Below are 25,002 nucleotides of genomic sequence, written 5' to 3' on the forward strand. Positions count from 1 at the left end.
TTTTTTTATCTATATAAGAAATTTTTGTTTATCTATATAAGAAAATCATATCAGGAAATTTCGAAAACAAAAATCCAATCAGTTAACTGAAACTTCCGGTTTTGGTACTAGCTAGAAACACGGTATTTTAGCAAGATTGAACCCACCATTGATAATAACAAAATACGAGTATACTGCACTATACATGTTATTATAATGGTACTAAATAAATGATTAATTCCAGCTCAATGATGCCGTATGTGTTCATTTTCTAAAATAAATTATTCTCATTTTTGCTAACTGCTGCCCAATGACGCCGTATGGAATTATGTTTTCAAAAAGTGTTCAAAACATTCTAAATTGGGAAAAAAATAATATTTGATTTGTTTATTTTAAACGTTATTTATTGTAGTAAAAGAATTTTTGTTTTTTTCTCTATAATAATTTGGACCGGAAAGGGTTAATTAATTAATTCATAAAATTAGTACTTCCGTTTATGAAATTTTTATCTAAATCTAAATTGAGCAACACATTTAACCTTCCTATATTATAAACCAATATGAGTTCCATGTGTACTCGAAAATTTAAAGAAAATGGTTGAAGCAATTAGGAAAAACAAAAGTGTGAAAAAAATCTAATCAGTAAAATGATACATCCGGTGGATGGATTTTGGATTACTGCATTGTAGATAGATCCGCTTCCGGAACCCAATTTAAAGTTTCAGACACACACACTCAGGCAGAAATAAAGCATTTCCTGTAAACCACTTTTACTCAACTCCACAAGGGATATTTCATTCGCAAAAATTTGAGTTGCAATTTATCCCTTACTTAGAGGAACATCTAGTGCATATGCTTACATGATTCAATTTCCCTTTAGCAGTGAACGTAAAAAACAAATTACAAAATCTATCCATAAAAATGGATATTTCACCTAACCGGAACATTTGTAATTTTATTTACTAATACAATTCATTTTAATAATAACATAAAGGTAATAAGACCGTAAATTGCACCGTAAAATACACTGTACAGGGGAAGCTGAACCCCATTCTTCCTTTAGGACATTCCTTGAAATTAATGATCAGGAAAAGGAAAAATGCCTTGGACAAGATAATAGATTGTATTTGGGTGCAATAGGCATTCGATGGAGCGCAATGGGAACAGTGCGCGATTCGTTTTCGAAAAATTAAAATAAAATTGAAAGGCACTTCCGGGATATTTCTGATTTCGACCAAATCCATGTTGACGATTATACTGGTAACAAATTGTTTCAAATAAATTTGTATTTGCTCCATTACGTTTTTCACTTTTACTGATAACTTCCGTTCCAGGAAGTGGGCTAATTACTTCTTCAAAGCCCTACGATAACCCCAACCGAACAGTAAGAACACCGACACCGTCAGCATTCGTTTAATTCACACAAAACGTTGCAGAGTAATTGATGTATGTCATCCACTAGAGTCTAACAAAAGACTGTAATAACTGACAATTAAAAATTAATAAATGAAATAATGCCTTACCAGTTTATTCTACAAAGTACAGTCCACTTTTAATGATCAATTACATCCACTTCTTCTTCTTCTGTACCAAGAAAGGTTCTTTGGTGGCAAAATTAATGAGATGTAGACTGTACTTCTAACTCACTCTGCTTCAAAGTTACTGAACACACAACCTACAACTGACTAAAGAACCAAACTTGAAGAAACAGCAACAGAACTGAATAACAACACCAACAATAGAAACAAGAAACAACGTTGAGCACGAACATGAAGTATTTAGCATCTTATAGACTAAAATGTCTCCAAAACTGCTGAAAACCCCCAACAAAGACATTAACATACATTTCGAAATATATAAATGATAGAAGAGGAAAAACATGCAAAGTAAACATGCAGAAATTGACCTACCTGGTCTGCTATACTTGGACTAGAAGTTCCGAAGAAGGATATTAATAAGTGGCCATATAAATGTTTTAAATAATTATAATTCCCTTTATTTTTCTAAAATGACTAGTGCCATTTTTTTTCATGCAAGCAAAATAATTGGAACTACAATTATTATAGAAGATAGAGTTATTATTTAGAGGATAGGTCTGTGACAGGAGTAGTGTGCCATTCCGAAGAAGAATGACACTTAAAAGATGCTGAGAGATCATAAATATGGACCACATAATTAATTCCTCGCCCTACCTGATTTTAGCTGTCGGCTGGGATATGCACCAATCACTTGCAGTAACATATCCATCGATGTCTTCTGCAGCTCTGCTCAACACTGGACACTGGTCACAGTTTAAAAGAGATCTCAACGGAAATGGGACTGTGACGGATCATTTACTGTCTTGTGACGGAATTTTGAAAATAACCGGAGCATTTTTTATTTTTTATTTTTAAGCGCACAGGTTAAAAGTAATCACTCCAAGTTAATAAAGGGTAATCAAGCATTCCCGATGCAAGCACTCCCGGGGATTTTAACACTCCCGCACTTTCGGAGATTTTAACCCTACCGCACTCCAGGGAATTTTAACACTCCCGCACTCCCGAGGACTCTTCCCGCACTCCCGAGCCCGCGTTTCCTGTAACAATAGAAACAGAATTTTATTACGTTTAAATTTGATAAGCACTGTAGAAAAATATTCTTTTTTTTTAACAAATACTTTTGTTAAAATAAATACAAAGTGTTGCAAACATTACAACAAATATAAGAGCTTTTTAAAGCAGCTATGCATTTTTACTTCATTCTCTTAATTTCTCAAAGTGAAGTTAAGTACTTTAAGTCATAAACAATTTTCGAAATTAAGCTTCAACCGAAAATACATGTTTTAAGATTCCCTAACACGACACAAACTTGTTTTGTTTTTTTTAATGGTCTAAGAATGCAACCCCATTTAGTTGTAATGCTGTCAGGTATGATAATAATAATACAACCTTCAGAATTGGAATATAGACAGTCATGCGAGTGTTTACATCAATTTTTTTAAAAAAAAATCTATAAAATAAAAGAACTAAAACTTAATTAGAGAAAATTTGGGAAAGTAAAATACGTTCTCTTGCTTGGCGAAAAACTCAGAAGATGCCGTTGTGTGTAGTGTACGTTTTTCCTCCCCTGGAGAACCACTTAGATGGATATTCTAGATCCAACAATTACTTAAAATGGATTAAAAAACAAAAAACAACTCAGGATTACTACTTCCTAGCCAACTTAGATGAAAAAGGAAAATTTTTAATTCTGAACAATAATTATACAGAGTTTAATATTAGAGACAGAAATTAAAAGTTGTTATTGACAGATTACTTACTATGTAAAGATAACTTCCTGTATCCTATAGAACTATGAACACCATAAAAATTGGAATCAAAGAGTCTGTATTAATAATTATTATAATATCCTCATTTACCAGCTCACCCTGATCTACACTTGTTCAGGAAACTTAAATTTGCAAAAAAAAAAGGTGAGTTCAGGAGAAAAAACAAAAATTATGAAGTGCATTCAAGTTATATGCAACCAATAAATAAATTCTAGTTTATTACATGATGCACTGCATCAATTTATGTGCAGCAAACATTTATTATATAAGTTAATGTAGAGCAAAAATGAATGCACTTTTCAACTAGCTAATATCGCTGAATTTATTTGTTGCATATTTAAATGCATTATATCATTTGCATTTCTATGTATGTGGACATGCAGAACAAAAAAAAAATCTACTTTTACTGCAATTCTCAAGTTGTTGCCTTAAAGGAAAATTTTAACCTATGCCTCGAATGTGCAAAATGACTTTTTTTTTAAAAAAAAAAAGAAAAGAAAAATTACCCAAATAAAATTTTAAAACCTATGAAGTTTAGAGAAAATCATATCAGGAAAATTGGAAAAATTATAGTAAAGAGAAAAGACCATTCAAGTAAAGTGGCTCCTCCTGGTAGTGGAATTTTCATCAATTCATTTTAACTCTTTTTTTTATAATACGTATGGCACAAATTCATCACATTCTACTCAAATAGTCTTTTAGATGAAAACCTAAAACACTCTAAAACCATTAAAAAAAAAACGACAATACCTTTATTGAGTATTTCCTTTCAGTATAAAGGGCATTTCTGACTGAAAGTTTGGCCATTTTAATCTTCACAGGACAGTTAAACATTACTCTCCAAGGGTACCTCTTCTGATTCTTAAGTTAATCAAATTCGAAAGAAACTGAAGAGATGCTCCAACTAGAAAGTTCCATCAAAAGTCTTTTGGGTCGTGGTAGTTTATTATTAGTACTTTCGAAGGGATGTTAACCCCCTTAAAAACCCTCCATTGGTGCCCACATTGGCCAGATATAGCTAGAAAGCATATAACTAGTACTTTTCAGGTTTTAATTCTGATTATGGTTGTATAGCTTTATATAGCAGAGTATATATTGTAGATACTGTCAAAGGAAATAAAAACTAGCCCCTTTTAACTTGAAAAACTGGAGTCTCCAGGAGCTCATAGCAAGTAAATGAAATTTCAATGCTATGTAAGTCATGTGGAAGAAGATGTAGAGCATGTTATCATGCATTGCTGGGACTCTAAAGTCACCAGACAGAAATACAGCGTATTTTTGGACTGACATACTGAATACATGAGGATGAAGAGCCAATTTTTGACTGATGCAGACTGGGGAGATATAAAGGAAATGTTGATTATTGTTTTTGTTAGATCTGTAATATATAAATTTGTTATACTTTCAGGAGTTCGGCGTATTTTAATTTATCAGCCTTATGGTCTTATTAATTTATTGGTAATATAAATCAGATTGTTCCTGGCTATATAGAAGTTCCAATTAAACATCTAAGTCTAATCCAACTAAGCACAAAAATTTACAGAAAAGCTTTTAAAACAAAACCATAGATAGGGCTGGATCAGTCACGTGGGCTCGTACTATCTATCATTAATGTAAACAAAGAAAATGTGCCCACCATTAGGTTATTGATTAAACATATTATTTGCATTTTTTTTTTTTTAAAGGTAGTTTCTAACTTATTTTCTGCTTAAAATTCAAAACAATTTAAGAATTCATTACTTCTTTAATTAAATCAATTAATGACAGTTGTCTCTTTTGTAATCAGTAGCAAACGATCATTGAAAAAGCAAGGTTTACAACATTTGCTATGAAGGCAGTAAAGGTAAGAATATTTTCTTAATGATTTGATTTGAATTTAAAGGTCTTACAAGTTTTTTTTAGTTTACCTTGAATTGTCTTACACCGTGAAATCCATTTATTCCTCTGTACAAGATTCATACTACTTTGATTTTTCTTCGTTTTCATACATTAATGCATTTACATTACACATTACATTACATGCATTTACACGTTATGCATTATAACAGGCAAAACTTGATCCTTCTGTCATTCTAACTTAATTTTCAGGGTTGGTCGCATTTCATGAGTATCATGTTCGTCCTTGATGGACATAGTATATACTTTTAACCAAATTGATACTCGTAAAGTCCATCAAGGAATGAAATACCTAAATATTGCCGGATAAGATTATGTCTCGTAACGAAAGAGTGCATCTAAAGAAGTAAACATTCTCTTGTTCTTGTTTACATAACGTGACCGTACTATTATATCTTTTCAGATATTTACTTCACAGTGAATTGAAGATCTCTTTTTTTGTTGTATTATGAGCTGAGATATTAGATGATTAATTTTACGCTATTTATGGTTAGTAACAATTTGTGTTTTTTTTTTTTTGCTCGTAGCCTTAATAACAATGGTCATTTTGTTAGTTCAGGTAGTACAGTTTTATAAAAATGTATTACTGATGTCATTATTGTAATCTCTCTGCCATTTCTGTTTGACAAAATAGTGTAATTTTGTAAAAGTTTCGTATTGGACATTATTTTTGTCACCGTTCTCCGCTGTTAATGGCCTTTCTTCTAACAAACTAATCAAACCCCTTTTCTATTGAAACATACACATTGTGCTTTTATAGATACACTTATTTTCTTGCATTACCTGCAGTAGTATTACATTGAGTTAAGAATCTCCTCTGTTAGTTAGGCAGCTTTAAAAGCATTAATTAAACCTAAATGGAACTCTAATCTGGTTCATCTTGACCAGGGAAGAATATTTTAACTTTTTTGCTTCCCTAGGAACATTCAAGGGTTGAGATTGCAAACAAAAAGGACTGACGAACCCGTAAAGGAGAGGGCTGGTACATCATTCTCTGGACCTGTTCTGGCTATATTGAAACGACATATTGACGATATTGTCAGGAATTGGAAGCTATGGTTCTGGATAACATCTCTATGGAGGAGAGTTTTATTAGGAAATAATTCGGTCACTGAAAAGTGCTAGAAAGATCTGGGGAAGAAGCATGTAAGAGAACCGTTGGTGGTGATGTCTAGGAATGCTTTTACTGCTGGTCCTGAATACCATCGGAAGGGAGACCAACATGTGAAAATAGGATATTCAGGAGAATATCTCCTGAATATAAGATATTGAATATTTAGTGCTGACCCAGATATTAAGGAAGGATCACTTTCATTCAAGATCAGGGAACTTTGGGGAATTTCTTTTGGATTAGGGAGGATTGGGATAAGGGCCTTTGAGGCTTGTTTTTTACATGTTAGCTCGTAAGTGTAGTATAAAATAAAAATAATGGAAATTAAAATTAATTTTCAGAAGTTGCTTTATCAGGATTGTGAAGAGAAATATGATTTCCACTTCTTAACTGTTTATAAGTTGTCACGAATACCTGTCTCACTGAGCACTGCTAGTGGTTATTATAAGTGTACGTCAAATTCTCACTTTTTTTTCACCTTCAGAAAATGAAAATCGGAATCTGGTCAAGAATTGTAGAAAAAGAAGAAAAACTAAGACGGATGAAATCATCTTCGTAGTGTAGCATCGCAAATTCAACCTTGAGATTTTAAGGTACAGTAAGCGTTTGAAATACTATTGTACTGAAAGATCAAAGTTATTGCTAACGAAAAGTTGTTTCTATTATTAAATTGTGACGTTTTAATCTTATTTTTTATTTTATTATTACTTGTAGTATCATTTATTCCAGAATAGAGCTGTTTTGAATTAAGTGAACGCATTAGTTTTAATTAGATATATTAGTTATTAAAAGCTCAGTATCTTTAGTGAAGCCATTACAAAATTTATTACAGTAGAAATTAACTAAGGACACTTTTTTGTTAAATGATTTGCAAAGTTTTTAGTATCAACTAAGTATTTGATCAAAGTTGATTGATAGTTAAAAGTTTTGGAAAACAAGTTGATAATGGCAACAAATTCTTAAAAAAGTGGATTTACTATATTCTAGTTTTATATATAATATTTAAGCACATAAATTCATTATAAATTAGTTTCTTACCTGAACTAAAATAAAAATTTGACTGCAGATCTCAGCAAAATTGAGTAATTATTTTCGCATTGATGCCCAAAGTACCATACGACAATCTGAAATTAAGAAGTTTCCTAAAATGAAATCTGCATTCAACTTGATACAATACACATTTTAAATTTAACTATGATTTTACAATTTTTCATGTAATACTTTTTTTCCCCTTTTACTAACTTTCCAGGATTGAATTCCTATGAACATGAGGCAAAACTAGCGTCTAAGAACAGTAAATTTACTTCAGATAAGTTTCATAACTGAAGTTTCTTAAAGAAGAAATATCGAATAATGTTTTTTAGCTTTCAAAAATCAAATGAAATGAAGTTGCTAAGTATTTGAAAAAAACTTTAACCGATAGAAGACCAAACAATTGGTAAGGCCAAACTTTATTTGTTCATAAACTTGATTTAATCAATTCTTGATCAATTTTCTATAAATTATTTCTTAAGTTTTATTGCTAGATTAAGTTCAAATATTGCAAAATGAGTTGTCACATTCAATGCAAAAATGAAGGTCATTTACTAATAATAAAACGATTCAGAAAATCTATTTAAAAATAAGCAATTTAATAGATACCTTTGAAATCGTGAATAACATTTGAAAATAAATGATTTTATTATAAAAACTAGAAGTATAATTATAAAAAAAAATCTATTACAGTTATAATTAATTTTGCTATTTTGTCTGCCATATTGAATTTAAAAAAACCGTTTATATAATCTGGCTTACTATTTCTTTTTAAAAGTAATTATTTTCAATTTATCTTTCGTTTTAATGACATAGAAAATTTTAAAATTTCACGTAAAATTATAAAGCTAATTTATCAATTTCTGTTCACAGTCATATTTAAGAGACATTCATTAAGCAAAATGGTAGAATTGTAATTTTTAAGTGATGTTTAGAATAAATATCACAAATTACCTTTTAGTTGTGTAAATAATATTATTATCCTTAATTCTTATGTACTAGATTAACACTTTTTATTTTTTAATTTTGTCTAATCGGCTGTATTTAAATTTGAAAGTTACGAACACCATATTCGTTGCCAAAGTAGCTACTTGCAACTGCTCGCAGCGGTGCCAACTTTTGATAATGAAATTATTGTTAATCATTTTACATTCAGTATAATAAATCTTGGTCATTTAATTTGTTTTGTAAATGTTACCCTTTATTTATTCATATACTGTTTTTTACCTATTTAAGGTTTCATATGTATATATAGCATGTGTGATCCTATTATCTCCCTAGAATTTACACCTGCCCTAATCCCAACCATGTTACCCCTTTACAGCCATACTAAAGTGGAATTTCAGAAATATATTTAATTATTTCAGTAGTAAACCCGTAAAATATCCAGAAATGGCACATTAGAGAGAAGTTCCAAAACCCTAGTTCCCTCAGAAATCCATTTTATATACGTTTTCACTTAAAATTTTATTAAAAGTTAGAAAAGAAACGGCTGGATAAGTTTTAGAAAAAATATCGCTAAATAAAAAAAACATAAAATTCGCGCTTTTGCTTACACTATTTTCACCTCGAAATTTAAACTTTAATTTTGCATTTAATGTGAATAATTAGTTATAGGACTTCACACTAAAATGGAACTTAAGAGGGTAATCAAAGCATTCTTCCCTATAACCGCCCCTTAATCGAATTTACCATGTATACAATGAAAAACAATCATGTTGGTGTCATTTTCAGAAAAATCTTTTTAAAAAAAGCTAAATATAAGTCCATTCAATTAAAGTAATGGGCACTCCCATTCAAGAGTTATGTCTACTCGCCTAGATTGGGTACCAAAAAGGGAATGCTCCAACAAATATACTTTATATACTTGAAATTTCTGAGATTTTTTAAGCCAGTGTTCGCATAAGAGTGGATCCACTTTTCTTTTTGACTCAGGAGACCTCCAAGCTTGTGTTAATGGTGTAAACTCCATTTCAAAAATGTATCATCATCGCTATACTTAATGACATCAAAATTTATTTCGCAAATGTATTTTAAAGAAAAAAATATATCAGAAAACTAACAGACGCAAGAAGTTCAAACTTTAATGAATGCTTACTTTACTTTTATCAAAAATAATTACAAAATACACAAAGTTAGGATTATGATTTTTCTAAATCACTGAAGACCTGATTCGATTAAAAGCTTGAATCTGACTTCCAAATGAATTGAAGAGTAATAAAATACACTCGACTTGCAGATATATGTGATGTCACGAAAAGATAACAGGGGCTAGTTCTTACCTACATTTTTGGCAGTTGTTGGACCGCAGTACTGGGTGATTCCACTCGCTTGGACTTATTTCCCTGCACTCGCTATTTTTCCTGCATGGTTCTTGGAGCTTTTAGGCTAAGAGGAAGTTTCTTAGGATTGAGCACTGAGACATACAAGATCATCCGTGTAGCATCTGGTAATCTAGTCAAGTGGCACGCCTTAACTAAACTTATCTAGAGGTAACTGGCCGTGGTCTCGCCAAATCAGCTGAGTGCCCGTTTGATTCGTTTTAATCTGCCCTTATAATTTTTATAAAGGCACAGAAAGCTCAAAAACATTAAAGCAATGGGTGTGTTCAAACCCTGCGGAGATTGTGAAAGAAGAGAGGTTTATTACATCTTGTCATAGCGTTGCGCTTGAAGTACCAGAGGAGATAGATAAATAGAAGGTAGAAAGAACATTAAAATAAACCTCCGACCATGTTAAGTAATTAGTTTCAGCTAGAACTACGTTTTATCACCGTTTTTTGGATACACTACCGGGGGAAAGACCCCTAGGTTCTAATTTGATCTAATCTATTGCATTTTATTCCAGGAATGTGTATTTCAGGACAATTCTAGGAACTTTCCTCTATTGTGTTTTGCAATATTAGAGAGAAAAAATGTTAATAATTGTTTTAAATTAATTTCTTCATTTTGTTTTAAAAATAAATTACTCTTTTCATTCTATTCCAAAATGATTTCAATACAATTTACAAAATTATACAGATTTATTCTATGTCTAGATCCAAATATAAATCTAAAACAGTTTCTTTAATTTTGTATTCTAACGGTGTTAATAATTTGAACTGTATATTCTATTGTGTAATAAAATTGTTTTAATGTATCTATGGTGTTATGCCCTGAGTATAATTAGTAATTATGGTTGCAGTTTATTAAATGAATATTGTTCAATGGATATTGTTTTATAATTATATGAATGTTATTTTCCACTGTTGTAATATAAAACGAATTTTCTAACTTAAAAATGATTTATAATCCGTTTATATGAACAAATAAATAAATATTATATACCTGGAGATAATGGATGAAGCATGCATTACCTAAGTCCCACACAATTTTTGCAAAATATCTTTAATTTTTGACTTAAAATGCAATTTTTGTTTATGTATTATTATAAGAACGCATCACCATCTTTACTACAAACGCCATCTATTGACTTTTAATGTAAATCTTGTGACAGATTAGTACAGCGTGCGCTATCTATGAACGATATTTATAACTACAACAGCATAACCTGTATGTGTAAACTTTTTTTTCCCTTGAATAAACGGTAATGTGTGGCGGTGTGTATTGTTTATCCCACGTGTTGCCTAGGGTTTTTATTTTTCATTTGTAAATATTTTTAAAAGAAAGCGCAATGGGGCGTAAAGCACGTTTTGATGAGACAAATAAACAAAAAATAGGTCCTGGAAGGAAAGCTAGAAAACAAAAGGAACCAGTGTTTCCATTTCTAATAGGTAAGTTCATGTTTTTATTCTAATTCCCAATTTTAATAAGTTCTGTCACATTAATGGTTATTTTATTTTAGATGAATCTAAGATATCCAAGCTAACAAGTCACCGGCAACGACAACGCGCTGTAAAACGAATGTTGAAGGCCAAACAAAAAAGTGGTGGCCTTCCACAAAATAATTTATCAAATGTTAAGCCAGAATTAGGGGTAAATCATTTTAAAGGAACTAAAACAGGCAACAAATTGTTCTCATCCAAGGATAATAGTTAGTGTATTGTCTATATATATATATATATATATTTTTTTTTTGAGTTTAAAGTGTAGAAGTAGAAAAGAAATGAGCTTCTTGATTTTTCGTGATTCTTTTTTATACATTTTCTTTGCTTGTTTTTCTCCTTATTCTTGAACAGTATTCTTACAGAAACAAAAGTTGCCGAAAATAAGGAAAACAAACAGCAACCCTCTGGCGTGCATAAGAAATTTTCTGGCATAGGTGTTAAAAGGCGATTTGAGGTGGAAAATGGGGATGATGAAGAACAAGAAGAGAGCTCTGATGAAGAAATGGAACAGGATCAAGAAAAAGACAGCGAGGTAGAGAGTGTTGAAGAACAGAAAGATGAAGAGGACGAGTCTGAGGAGGATACATCTGAATGCAAGGTAGAGATGGTGCTATTTTTTTTTTTTGCCAGTTGAAATGTGTAATGATCGTAAGTTATTTAATAACAATTATTTCAAGTATTAGTTTTACAAGTAATTCAAAATGAATATAGATTTAGTGAACATCGGTTCTAATAAATTAAACTGTTTGTTGCTCAAGTTTCCTCATGGCTTTATTAGATTCGGCCTAAGTGGAACTTTAAACATTAAGGCATCTTGACTTCTGAGTTGAGGCTTTCATCTGCAACTGTAAAATGCCACATATTTTCTTATAAAAGCCTTAAGGGTGGCAGGAAACTGTTAAAACGCCAGCCAAAAAAAATGTTAAGTTTATTTTCTTCACGATCAATGTTCTTTAAAGCAATTATAATAATTTTTACAACCGTACAATAAGTTCCCTAAGCAAATACAAAATATAAAATGATTTCGACCACACAGAATCGCTTTAGAAAAGTATTTCACCCTCTGATTCCTCGACTAGAATATTGAGATAAGAGGAGATGTGTGGCAAATTAATAAAGAATTGAGAATTCTTTTAAATAGACATTATCAAGGCTTTCTACGAGTCTTGTTGAAGCTCTACTCCAAATCAGTAGGCCGAGAGCAAATGGACGTACTATCCAAGTTTGGATCTAAGACAACGATCTGTTATTTTGCCAGCGGTATTGTTTGAGGATGACGGAATTATAGAAACATTGGAGGGTTATATGGGCTAAAAATTTTATTAAAAGGAATTATGGCCAGGTAGGTCGAAGTTTCTTCTCTAAGTGAGTTCGATGCAGTTGAGTTTTAGAAGCTCAAAAAATTTAAATTCTTATTATTTTAAAAGATTTCATTTTTAAAATTAGATTATTTCAATTCATAATAAAGTAATTGTTTTCACTGACTTTATCCGCTTAGCCAGCCAGTATTGTGTGAGTCGGAAACATAGTTGAAGTCACGTCCTTTACACCTAACTGGTTAATCAACTTTTGATGATGGTTGAAATTCGAAAACCGGTTATTGATACTAAAAACATGGTACTACAACGGTTAAAATAAGCGATATTATCTATTTCTGCAAATCTAACCACCTTTTCATCATCCCAATTTTTTTATGATCTGTTCTTTGGCAGTTTTATATCATTTATAATGGAAATGTAAGAAAATCAATTACCTTCCTTAGGATCAGACTGAAGATCTTCTTTTTTTTTCTTTAATGAATTTCGCAGGTTGGTACGCTAGATGATTTAAACGACGAAGATACATCTGACAGCGATGAAAATGCTGACGAAAATGAAGAAGGTGATTCAGAAGATGAAGATAAAAGTGAGGAAGCGGACACAGACGATGAAGAACTGCCAGCAGAACGGACAGCTAAAAAGCTGAAGAAAAAGCAAGAGAGCATTGAGTAAGTAGCAATAGTTTTAGGGATTAATAAAAAAAAAAGGTTAATTAAAAAGTTGTTTTTGGTTTTGAGGCGAATAGCCTCAAATAATCCTATTTCTTCGTAATTGGTAAAGAGGAATGAGAATACAGAAGTGGACTGTACTCTTCAGCTTTCAATTAGTTTACGCCATACTCGTATTTTATTCATTTGCAAAATACTTAAAATTCAATTAAAATAAAAGTAGAATACCGTCCAAGTTCCTGCAAACGGACAACAAACTTTTTTCTCAATCGAATTTTAGCTAGATAAATGATTGGACTATCTGATCTTCTTGCTATTCCCATCATGTTGGACTTTACGCTTTTCAGATCATGATCTTTTTGGCAGTCTTAAATCTCTTACTTCTGTCAGTATGACGGCTCCCCTTGGCGATTTAAGCTTTACAATGGAAACAGTTTTAACCCTAATCTGCACTCTAAAGATCAATCCTTCTTCCTTTAGTGCTTGTTCATTTAATGTAGGGTGTGTTTTAAGCACAGTATTTATGATGAAAATAAAAAGTAATGAGCGCTGAGACAGTGAGATGTAATTTGCTATTGTGTTAGCTAACCCAAAATGGTTGTGTAATTTTTTTGTTTTTTTTTGAAAAATTAATTTATATTAAAATTTGATTATTTGAAGAAAAGATGCCCAGGAAGAGATGGTGTTGAACATAGCCAATAATGATGTATTTGAATTCCCAAAAGAGGGAGAAGAATACACAACGATTGGGATCCCAGAAACTGAACAAAGAATTAAAGACATACTGCTGGTGTTAACGGATTTTAAAAAATTTAGAGAAGAAGGAAGGTTTGTTTTCTTAAGTTTTCCTTTTTAGTTATTTTGAAAATTCGCAATTGATTTTAATACTTAAATCTGTTAATTGCTTTCTACATTTTTTTTTTTTTCGACGTTCATAAAACAGAAATCGTAAAGAATATATTGAACTGTTGATAAATGATTTGTGCACATACTTCAGCTACAATCGATTTCTTATTGAACGATTTGTTGAATTATTTCCATTGGCTGAATTAATGGACTTTCTGGAGGCTAATGAAACTCAAAGACCGCTTACAATAAGAACAAATAGTTTGAAAACCAGACGAAGAGATTTGGCACAGGTTTGTCAATTGATTTGATTTTAATTCAATCAAATTTTTTAGGTGGTTAACTTTTCTTTATAATAATATGGTTATCTTTTAGGCTTTGATAGCTCGTGGAATTAATCTAGATCCTGTAGGAAAATGGACTTCAGTTGGACTGGTCATTTATAGTTCAACAGTTCCTATTGGAGCTACGCCAGAATATTTGGCAGGGCATTACATCATTCAGGTAACCTAATTTAAGTAATCCTATTTTAGGCTGAAATTTTTTCCATAATAAATTGCGCTCTAAACCTGCTGTGCAGTGGTATCTATGGACTAAGGAATAACCTGAAAGTCTGAAAGTGAGCGGCGGAGGCTGCCTATCACGCTAGCTCAGAAGTGCATAAAATTTTAACAGTTGTGCAGATCTATAACAGCTACGTCTGTATTAGGGCTTAGAGACAACTGCAGCATCTAAATCCTGTTGGAAAATTACCTTCGGTTGGAAGGCTTCTCTCTAGAGTGCCACTTCAGTGTAATGTAGGGCTTTATATTGTTAGTACGTTTCTAAAATTCGATGGTTGAAGCACTGTTCGCATTACTGTAAATGTAAAGCTGCTTTTTTTTTTTTAAAAAAAAAAAAAAATGTTTCAGGCGTAGAACCTAGGCCACTAGTTGGTCCCTATTCTACGTATAAAAATCCGTAACTTTCAACCAACTCTCACATTCATTCTTCTTGCTGATAACTTTTAAAAACTAACAGAGTAACTAACTTTTTATATTTGTCAAAGCCAGGTTGTCAAAAATTGTCTCTCTGTATTACCTCCGCTCTAGATCCCGTCAATTTGCACTGTACAAAGCGCTAAGATAGTGCACTGCCGAATCTGTACACTTTTTAACTCCACAATGTTGACACTATGCGTTCCGAATAACCTTCATGTTGAACAAATGTGCATGTCCCGTTAATCAGCGCTACAGAAAGTGCTGTGAATTATGTGAGCAAAATTTGACAATTGCTATCTGAATGAAATATAAACGATTGCAAGCTTTGAACTGATGGAGCCCTCTGTTCTTTAAATTAGATTTCATAAATAATAATATAAAATACATGAGGCCACAAACTTTTCTTTTAGATATTACTTATAAAACTTCAAACCAATATTTGTCCTTGAATAAAATTGTGTCTCTAGGCCCCAGCCAACTACTATAATGTTTCAGCGACCAAATCTCCAACTAATTTACTAATAGTTTAAAATTTGTATTGCAGGGAGCATCAAGTTTACTGCCAGTAATGGCGTTAGCTCCCCAAGAAAATGAAAAGATTTTGGATTTATGTGCAGCTCCAGGTGGTAAAGCGTCGCATATTGGTAAGAAATTTTAAAAAAACAGGAAATCTTTTTTTTAGTTAATTATTCTATTTGTTGAGAGCTTGATCTCTTTTTTCTTCCAAACAAGCTGCCATAATGAAGAACACTGGCGTACTTTTTGCTAACGATGTTAATAAAGATCGAGCTAAAGCAATAGTTGGAAATTTCCATAGATTAGGAATTATCAATTCAATTGTTTGTTCATATGATGGACGAAAAATAACAAAGGTAATAATAACCTTGGTACAAAAAACAACAAAAATCGCCTTCGAATTGCCTGTGTACTTAATTTATTTATCACTACTTTTTGATTACAGGTCATGAAAGGCTTTGATCGAGTATTACTTGATGCACCTTGTTCAGGTACCGGAGTTATCTCTAAAGATCCCAGTGTAAAAATGAACAAGGATAAAGTAGACATTCAGAGATGTTTTACACTGCAAAAACAGCTGATACTGGAGGCGATTGATGCTGTAAACCCCAAATCAACTACTGGAGGATATATTGTATATTCAACTTGTTCCGTTTTGGTAATTTTGACTCTTTTTGTACTGAGTGGATACTTTCTTCTCATTGCGGTAAAGGGAGAATTGTAAAAGCGTGTCGTATTTTTTGATTTTGCGTTTTTCACCAAGAATAAAGCCTCACGATCACTTGGAAAAAATACCTGACACGACTTTCTGTTACTATTTCAAGGGATGCTGAGATAAACATATAAAGGATTCTCAACTTCTTATCCCTCGTACCAATACCGGAATTTTTAAACACATTTAAAACTGTTCGTCTTCTTAACATTGACTCTTAACTCTTATCAGTTTGCAATATTCTTCTAGCGTCCGAATTTTGTGTCTCACATCTTAAAGAGTTTCTGCTAAATTATCCTCAAAAGCTTACAAACAGGATGCCGTCAGCCGGAGGTTGCTTAGTCTTTTTTGGTGGAAAAATGAATCTATTTTTCGCGAAAAACTAGAAAATAAATTGCATTCGTAACGCCTCACTTATGTTTTTTTTTTGGAGGGGGGGCTAAAACTTAAGTTTCAGAAGCGGTAATTATAATTAAATAGAATTCTGAAATAAGAAAGAGAATAATATAGGGCTAAGGGATTCCCTTTGCTGTAAGCTCTCAGTAATTGAAATACTTTTCGAAGTTTTGCCTTCAACTCTAACAAGTATCCGTGCAGAACCATGAAGTTACATCTATCCAGAATTCCATCTATCTTTCCGCTAGCACCAAGAAGTTAGCTAAAAAGTGATGACCGACCATCTGGTTGCTAGTTTTTAATACTTTTTTTTTCGTAAATGAATGTGAAAATTTCGATGCAATGACAAAAATAAATAAAATATTATTGTAATTTTTTGTTAATTTAAATTGCTAGCCTGAAGAAAATGAAAATATTATTGAGTATGCCATGAAGAAAAGACATGTAAAACTTGTTGAAACTGGTCTGGATTTTGGAACACCTGGGTTTACTAGTTTTCGAAGCTATAGGTACATTATTTCAATTTTTGTTCCTGTATTTATTTACTTAAATGATTACAGTATATTTGTTAATAATACCTTCTTTTTTTTATGTATAAAAACGAAGATATAAACCTTCAATGAATCTTACAAGAAGATTTTATCCACATACGCATAATATGGATGGATTTTTTGTGGCAAAATTGAAGAAATTATCAAATCAAATTTTTAAAAATGAAGATAAAGATGTAGAAAGAATGGGCGATGTGCAAGCTGATGTCGAAGGAGGAGAAGAAGAAGACGAGGAATTGGAATCTAAGAAGAATGTTGAAGAAAGTGAGGATTTTAGTGTAACGCAACCTCCGTCTTCAGTACCTCGCAGTTTGAGGGCACCTAAACATGGTAGAGGAAAACGTAGACTGGAAAAAATGGCTATCAAAATCAATGAAGATGATGATGAATTGGATGCAAGTTTACCCAAGTAGGATTTTTATTTTTATTTTATTTTTCGTTTGAAGACTAAAATTTCTCTAATTATGGAGATTTTTATAACTGAGTTATTGTCACAGAGTAGGGTTGAGAATCTGGAAGTACAAACATGAAAAAGATGTTAGGTTCAAGTTTTATATTCCCAATTTCAGTCATAATTTTAATGTTTTTGCCAAGCTTCATTGTTATTGTGAGTTTGATGTGTCCACTGCCCTATCTGCTTATGAACTCAGTTTCTCTTCAAAATGCTTCTTCTGTAACAATTTCTGATTTCGTCGCGTATGTAATGTCAATGAACGTCGTAAGATATTGATATAACATGAAGTTTCGGTGAAATCAATAAAAAAGAAATGCAATTTATGCAACATACATATTTGTGAGTTAGTTTTTTAGGCTTTGTCCACAAAACTGCATCAATTTTCTTTAAATTTGGAATGATAACTAGTCTCAAATAGATAATCCACTGTTATTTGAAACATTTTTCAGTAAAGAATTGTTTTCTAATGGTTTCTAAATTCGAAAATTTATTACTGTGGCACCAAGTGACATTTTTGACTACATTTAATGTTGGAGAGCATGCCATTTATTTTTATTTCTGCGAGGCTTTTAAGTGTTTTATGTTTATATAATTTTGTGTTTGGTACAGTCATAAACAGGTTTAGAAAGGGAGTCTAAAAAAAAATCTGCTGCTCCATAATTTTTTCAATTTTCTCCCTCGCTAAAAGTATAATACGAAACTAATTGGATAAGTAGTCGGATAAGGCTAATCTATGGGAAGCGTGAAAAATAAATATTTAAAGTTTTTCATTGTTTACTGTCTATTATTCCCAATTAGAGAAAGTATTACAGACGTGTCAAATTAGTTTTTACTGAAAATATTTGTTTTGAGGCCCCTTGAATCCGAAAGTGGTTTTTAGAAAATGATCTTTGTTTATGTAAATCTAAGCAGTCTCTTAAGTTATACCTAAATATATACAATGTACAATCATAAAAGCAAAGTCTACAATAAGTAAAAAAAAACAAAACCATACTTTCACTGAATAAACAATTTTGATTTATTGAAAAATTAAACTTACCGTCTTTAATTAAAGTGAATTTGAAATAAATTATTCGACGCAAGCATGACGTATTTTACAATTCGTGTTTAAATTTTACTACTTAATTTCGCTTATGTACAACTTGGCTTTTCAAAGTTCGCACATATTATTTTAAACATGTTTTGCTTAATTTACTAGCTGTGTTTGTTACTTTAACAATTTTATTTAACAGTAAAAATTATGTTCTGAAATATTCATTTCATACCAACCGCTTTTTACCACCATCTAAGTAAATATAAATAATTTTGATAAAAATTTTATAATTTTATTACACGAATTAATTAGCAATTGATAAAATAAAAATGATCTTTTTTTTACATTTATGATTACGTGACTGTTATAATTAACAACTACTGATTAGAGATTTTATAGAAGCCATATTGCACACAGTCAAGATACCATTTGCTTAACCCCCGGTCGTATAGGTTAGAGTGAATTGAGTTTCGCCGGATTACTATTAGCAGTAAGTAAATAGATTTTTTGTGTGTTAATTAATGTGATTACTCATAACAATTCATTAAAACTATTCAATAATTTTTTAGGTTGTTAAATATCACAAACTAATAAGTGCATTTTGTTTTAAAATTATAACTAAGCAATTTATTCTAAACTTTTTTAAGCACATGTTCCCTTTGATTAAGGGTAGCTGAATTATTTAAAAATAATTTCCATTTTATTTTTGCAAGTATTGTGCTTTTTTATTGTTTTTTAATCGAAGTTAATAATATATGTAATACTCGTTAGAATATTAATGATTTATTAGGTGTCTAGAAGTTGTTATCAGACCGGTATCCACTTCAATCGTGCACTTAGTATTATGTTTCAACCACTTAATTTTCTTTAGATTTCTTGACAGCACTTAATTTTTTTTTTTTTTTCAATTATACATCTGCAGATCTTATCTTTAAAGAATTGTCTGTCAAATGAAAATTTTAAAAATTGAAAGTAGTCGTAATCTATGCTCCTTATTTAAAGTATTACTATTATTTTAACATAAGTGCCAGTATAATGTTCTGCCAAGTTGTATTATGTTAAAAAAAAAGAATGTATTTATGTAAAATTCCAGGCAGATCCTAGTTATAGTTCTAAATATGTTACCTTGGTTATTATTAACTCCGCGGGCAAGTTGGTCAACCCCCACTTGATCGCCTTAGTATTAATATTAAAACTAGATCACATTTTTGTAAACAAATTCTTTGAGGCAGCAATTTACTAGTCTGTTAATTATTTTCATAAATAATAGTGGTTTTTTTTTTAATATAAGTAAAGAAAACTTCTTCTTTTTTTTCTTGTTATTTTACTCAATTATTTTACAGAATTTTGTTATAATACGCAGTATTGTGTTGAGAATATGACTGCCGTGCAGTTCAGCCACTCATAGGAACAAATGCATATAAATAGTCTGTGAACTCACTCTTTGTGGAATATAGCTTAGATCTTCTTTTCACTGTTCACATAATTTCTTATTCCTCTCTTTGAAATAGAATCACTTACATCCCCGATATCTAGTTTGATTATATTCTCCACTCACAATTATTAAATATTATTTATTTCAAAATCGTTTCCACAATAAAATGAGAAGTATCAATTTTGTTTTTTATAGGATTCAGTAAAAATATTTATCTTCGTACAGCAAGTGAAACTTGTCATTTTTCTCTGGGATTTCAGGCATAGTGCTACGACATTTTTGGTTCTAAATTGGTGTTTTTTTCACCCTCTTCTTGAAGATTTGGAGCTCTTCCCTCAAGAAAATAAAAAAAACTCCGGGACTGGAAAATTTAACAACCAGCCGTCAATAAACAAAAAAGTTCTCGTCCCTTTAGAGTCACGAACGTGTTTTATCAAAAAATAATTCTCAAATTTTATGATTAGATACTCTCATTACCTGAATTACTTAAAATAAAGAGCATAACAAAAATCTAATATTATTCAATTGATTGGTAATCTGTATAAAACTATAAACCTTTATAAATAAAGGTGAAGAAGAAGTTAGGACTTGCTCTCTTTTACCTTCAATATTTTTTATTGATCGCTGAGGAAGTCAAATTCTAAGATTTTATAGGATTAACTTTTAAATGTTCAGTCTTCATGGAGTGTTAATCATTATTTACTGGCTCCCTGTTCTTCTAAGAGATTCCCTAGAGAGCCAGAGTAATTCCCAGGTGTTAGAGGGGAATGTAACTATTTAAAATCCACTTCTCTTGAATTTTGGAGAGAGTTCTTCACAAAATAAGAGAGTTTAATGAGGTGCATATTCAGAGGGCATTGATGATTAGGGTGCTTCAGTATTGGGAATTCTTTTTTATAATGGAAAAAGTGGCGAAAACCAACGAATTTACTATAAACTTTAAATATTCATTGGTACATATGTAATGGTTCAACTTTGATTTAAATCATTTCCATGTAAATATTTTTAATGCAAAACTTATCTGGGAAAAAGATTTTCTTCTAAAGTATCCAGGGTAACTATTGCTCTCACATTATGTAGTGATGTTTTGATGGATACAGTCACTAAATAAAATTAAGTAAAAACTAGCCTAATACTGAAATAAACTTTAACATTCAGCAGCATCGAACTTGTAAGATCCATAATCCATTACACATTTTCCTGCACTTAGAAATTTTAATACAATTTTTTTTTATTTTCAGAAAAATGAGAAAGAAAAAGAAGTCTGTACAGAGTGAAAATATAACGGAAACCAATGAAGAATCAAATAAAGGTAAGGTAACCAAAACTGTACAACCAAAACAACCAGTGAAGAATAATACTAATACAAATCCAAGTGTAAATAATAATAATAAAGAGATACCAGCGCCGGCAGCCGGTGATAGTACAAATAATAATGATAATGTAGCTAGTGAAAACACTCAACAGATTAAAAAGAAACGAAAACGTAATAAGAAGAAAAATAAACCATCGAACACGAATAATGATGAAACAGAAGAACAGGAAACCACGGAAGATGTTGGAAGTAAAGTGGGAGGAGATGAAGTAGTAAACGGTGAGGATCAAAGTTTACCAAAAAAGAGGGTCAACGAAGATGAAAGTTGTACACCAATTAAGAAAAAAAAGAAGAAACAAGTAAGTGAAAAAGTTGCCGCTGGAAAACAGGCAAAAGTAGTTGAAAACAACGCAAGAGGAAAAGAAGATCCTAAAGAAGGTGGTGGTAAAAAGAAGAAAAAAAATAAACAGAACATTAGTAAACAACAAAAGAATGAAGAGCAAGGAAAAGCTGAAGATGTTGAAGAGAATGAAGAAAGTCCTGTGGCTGGTGGTGGCCAACAAGCTGCTGGAAAGAAAAAGAGAAACAGGCATCGTAAAAAGAAGGAAGGACAGAGTGATTCAAATGAAAATGTTGCAGAAGATGCTGTAACGCAGAAAGCAAAAGCGGCTAATGATGATGCTGGATCGCCAATTAGAAAATCACCATCTAAACAGAACTTAGACGGTGCAACAGAAAAAACAGCTGCTGAAGAAGTGGCTGAAGTTGGTGCTGAAGCTGTTGAGGCCAGCGTAACTACCGATCAGACTGGCAAGAAAAAGAAGAAGAAGAAGAAGAAAAAACAACAGCCGGCACAACCGGCCGAGGAAAGCAGTCAGTCCATCTCCACGGAGAGTAGTAAGACTGTCGAGAAGACACAAGCGAATGAAGTCCAGAGTATTGGAGACACTGAGAATATTTCACAACAACAGTCCAATCCTAGTCCAAAAAAAAAGAAAAAGGTAGGTAATTAATATTTCTAATTAATGTTAAATAGCAAAAACAAAAAAATAATTGTACATTTTATTATTTTTATTTTTTCATACAATTATTTTTTTCTTTCTTTCTAGAACATTTTAAAAGCTACAAAAGTTGACCACATAAAACCATGAAAAAATGTTACCTTTTTTTACGTAATGTATTTAATATTTTTTGTTTTGTTGATTTAGGTAATTTCTTTCTTTATTTTTTACTTATAATATATATTAATAAATTTTTTTGAATTTGTATGACATCAAAAGGGTCATTATAACGTTTTTTTTTGTTTTTTTTTAAACATACTTATTCGCTTAAATGAAATATGGAGCAGTTCATTGGGAATACTTTATTTTATTTGTCTTATTCATTATGATTGTTATTTTTAGTTTATTATTTTTGCAAAATAAGAACACTGAGTAAAAAATTGTATTAATAGAATGAAGAAATGCGAGTTTTTGGAATCTGGGATAAATCTGTGTCTCACTTTATCAAAGAGACGTATTCATCTTCTCTCTTCTTATTTCTGATTAATTTTCTACCTAAAAACCAACATTATTACCCAGAATTACGGTGCCGATTGGATGTCACCTAAAACAAAGGGAGAAGCTTTTATTTATGGAAGACAAATTTTCTTTTAACAAAAACTTATGAACCTCTGTTAGAGGGATGTAAATTCTCAAAGGAAAAATATTTTTTTTTTTTTTTTAAAGTCGATTTTGTTGTTCATTTCTCTTAAATCTGTCCACCTTCGAATTTGTCATCTTCAGATAATGATTCTGTACATAAAAATTAAGTTTAATGAAAATATTTAGAGAAGAAGCAAGACAAAAAGAAAAATGAAGTACTGAACCTGTAGGAACTAATTGTCAGATTATGAAATCAGTCCATCAAACATCTCTCTCTCCAATCATCATTAAATATACAATATTTTTAATACTCTGAAGATGTGCGAATTTGGGTTGTTCACTCCATGTAGCAGGTCAAGATGTACATGGTACATTGAATGCGACACATATTTCTCCTGAGATTTAAGAAATTTTGATCTCTATCTCGAAACAAATCTCTTGAATCTACGATTCAGGCAGTATCCATAAAAATCGTTTCTATTTATTCCAAAATGATATTTCATCAAAATATAAAGAAAATTTACTCTTTTAAAAGCTGAGTGCCCGGGGTACCCCTAGTTTATTTAGAGGACTTTAGTCTTTTTTATGCTATAAAAATGAATTTGTTGATCTTTTTTTCTTTTGTCGTGTTTTTTTTTTTTGTTTTTGTCTTTTTAAAGTTTAATAAAAAAAAAAAATGTGCCACATAAAGAATTTTTACTGTTCGAGTATTTTTATAATATGTGAAAAAATTGTATATTTTTAATGTGAAGGAATAACATAGTTTGTTGCTAAAAACTTGTTTAATTGTATTTAAGACAACAACAACAAAAATGAAAGATTCAAACCCCGAATGATTTGAAATCAGTGAGGGTATCAGTTTAAGCATGAACTTAGAAAAGAACTTATTTGGTATAGATTCTAGATTTCAAGTTAAATTTCAATAAAATGCATCTTTTCTTTCAGTTTTAGGATTTAATTTTGTTTATTATTATTATTATTATTATTATTATTATTATTATTATTATTATTATTTAAAAACTTTATGTATAACTAAAAAAATTTTGTTTTATGAAGCTTTGTGATAAAATTTAAAAATAACTTGATATTTTTAATTAAATATGTAGAGAAATACTTGAATTTCATACACAAACATGTTCATATTTTACTCTTCGCTAAGCTGCTACTTTTCTTTTTACATTTTCATTTTCTTTTCTTTTTTTGTATTATATCTTTTCCCAAAATAAAAACCCAATAAATTTTAATTGTTAAAAAAGTATATTTTTTCAAATGTAAAAAAAAAAAATAATGCTTGTAACAACAACAAAAAAAAAATTGTTATAAACTATCTAGTACGTAAGTTTTATATTTAAACCTCAGGTAATTCTATTGTACTGTTTAAAAAAAGTAAAATCTTGAGAAAAACTGGGAGAGATGTGAAGAATTAAGAGAAAGTGTACTTAGTGATGGAAAACAAAATTATGTACACTGAAAGATTTCTTATTGTCCTTTTGTTGTGTAAAAATGGGAGTTAAGATGTAAAAAGAAATAAATATTGTTTAAAAAAAAGAAGAAAAAAATTATTGATTTTTTAAAATAACTTTATTTTTAAGTTCAGTCCCAAAAAAAGGTCCACACAGGGTCATACAATGTTAAATTTGTACTTGAAAATGGCAAGCGTAACTTAATTGTGTGTTTTATAACATTTTTGTTCATCCCAATCCTTGTAATGCAGCTTCCACCTGTTCGTGAGGGTACCTTCCTTAGATAACTTGAGAAGGTATCACTTCCCAAGCCACCTTTCCTCTATATAAGAACTAGAGTTTTATCATTAGGTATTTTTGCGTACCTTTTCTGGGGCACCAAGTGCAATAGGTTTCAAATCAACGCATACTGACGGTAGCAAAGCTGACAATATATGAGAACCCAATAAACTACAAGTGAAATCTAATGCAAATTATTTTGCCTGCATTCTTTCGTAAGTTATAGTTGATTTTTTTTTTTA

At 31.0% G+C, this 25,002-nt stretch overlaps 1 protein-coding gene and 2 long non-coding RNA genes across 4 annotated transcripts; 2 read left to right on the plus strand and 1 right to left on the minus strand.

The window, feature by feature from the left end:
• Positions 1 to 1,506: 1,506 nt before the first annotated feature.
• LOC141447522 (uncharacterized) lies at positions 1,507 to 13,034 on the minus strand. Its single transcript, XR_012454380.1, has 3 exons — positions 12,904 to 13,034; positions 7,331 to 7,416; positions 1,507 to 2,553 (listed from the first exon to the last, which is right to left on the minus strand). It is a non-coding gene; the product is annotated as an uncharacterized lncRNA (long non-coding RNA).
• On the plus strand, positions 4,873 to 10,165 carry LOC141447518 (uncharacterized). 2 transcript variants are annotated; one of them, XR_012454375.1, is made up of 5 exons: positions 4,874 to 5,128; positions 5,585 to 5,670; positions 6,634 to 6,885; positions 7,542 to 7,730; positions 9,564 to 10,165. It is a non-coding gene; the product is annotated as an uncharacterized lncRNA (long non-coding RNA). The 2 variants fall into 2 exon arrangements; XR_012454374.1 differs by lacking the exon at positions 9,564 to 10,165 and having other exon boundaries at positions 4,873 to 5,128; positions 7,542 to 8,191.
• LOC141447517 (uncharacterized) lies at positions 10,891 to 24,577 on the plus strand. The gene is made up of 14 exons (XM_074115164.1): positions 10,891 to 11,096; positions 11,168 to 11,356; positions 11,513 to 11,748; positions 12,959 to 13,137; positions 13,798 to 13,965; positions 14,081 to 14,276; positions 14,359 to 14,487; positions 15,508 to 15,607; positions 15,696 to 15,835; positions 15,925 to 16,137; positions 16,984 to 17,096; positions 17,194 to 17,547; positions 21,302 to 22,376; positions 22,485 to 24,577. The coding sequence occupies exons 1-14, from the start codon at positions 10,997 to 10,999 to the stop codon at positions 22,524 to 22,526; spliced, it is 3,234 nt and encodes a 1,077-aa protein (XP_073971265.1). The 5' UTR covers positions 10,891 to 10,996; the 3' UTR covers positions 22,527 to 24,577.
• The last annotated feature ends 425 nt before the right edge of the window (positions 24,578 to 25,002 follow it).

The sequence above is a fragment of the Rhodnius prolixus genome, unplaced genomic scaffold (assembly GCF_049639745.1).
Source record: "Rhodnius prolixus isolate KJV_2025 unplaced genomic scaffold, Rpr scaffold_7, whole genome shotgun sequence".
NCBI lineage: Eukaryota > Metazoa > Arthropoda > Insecta > Hemiptera > Reduviidae > Rhodnius > Rhodnius prolixus.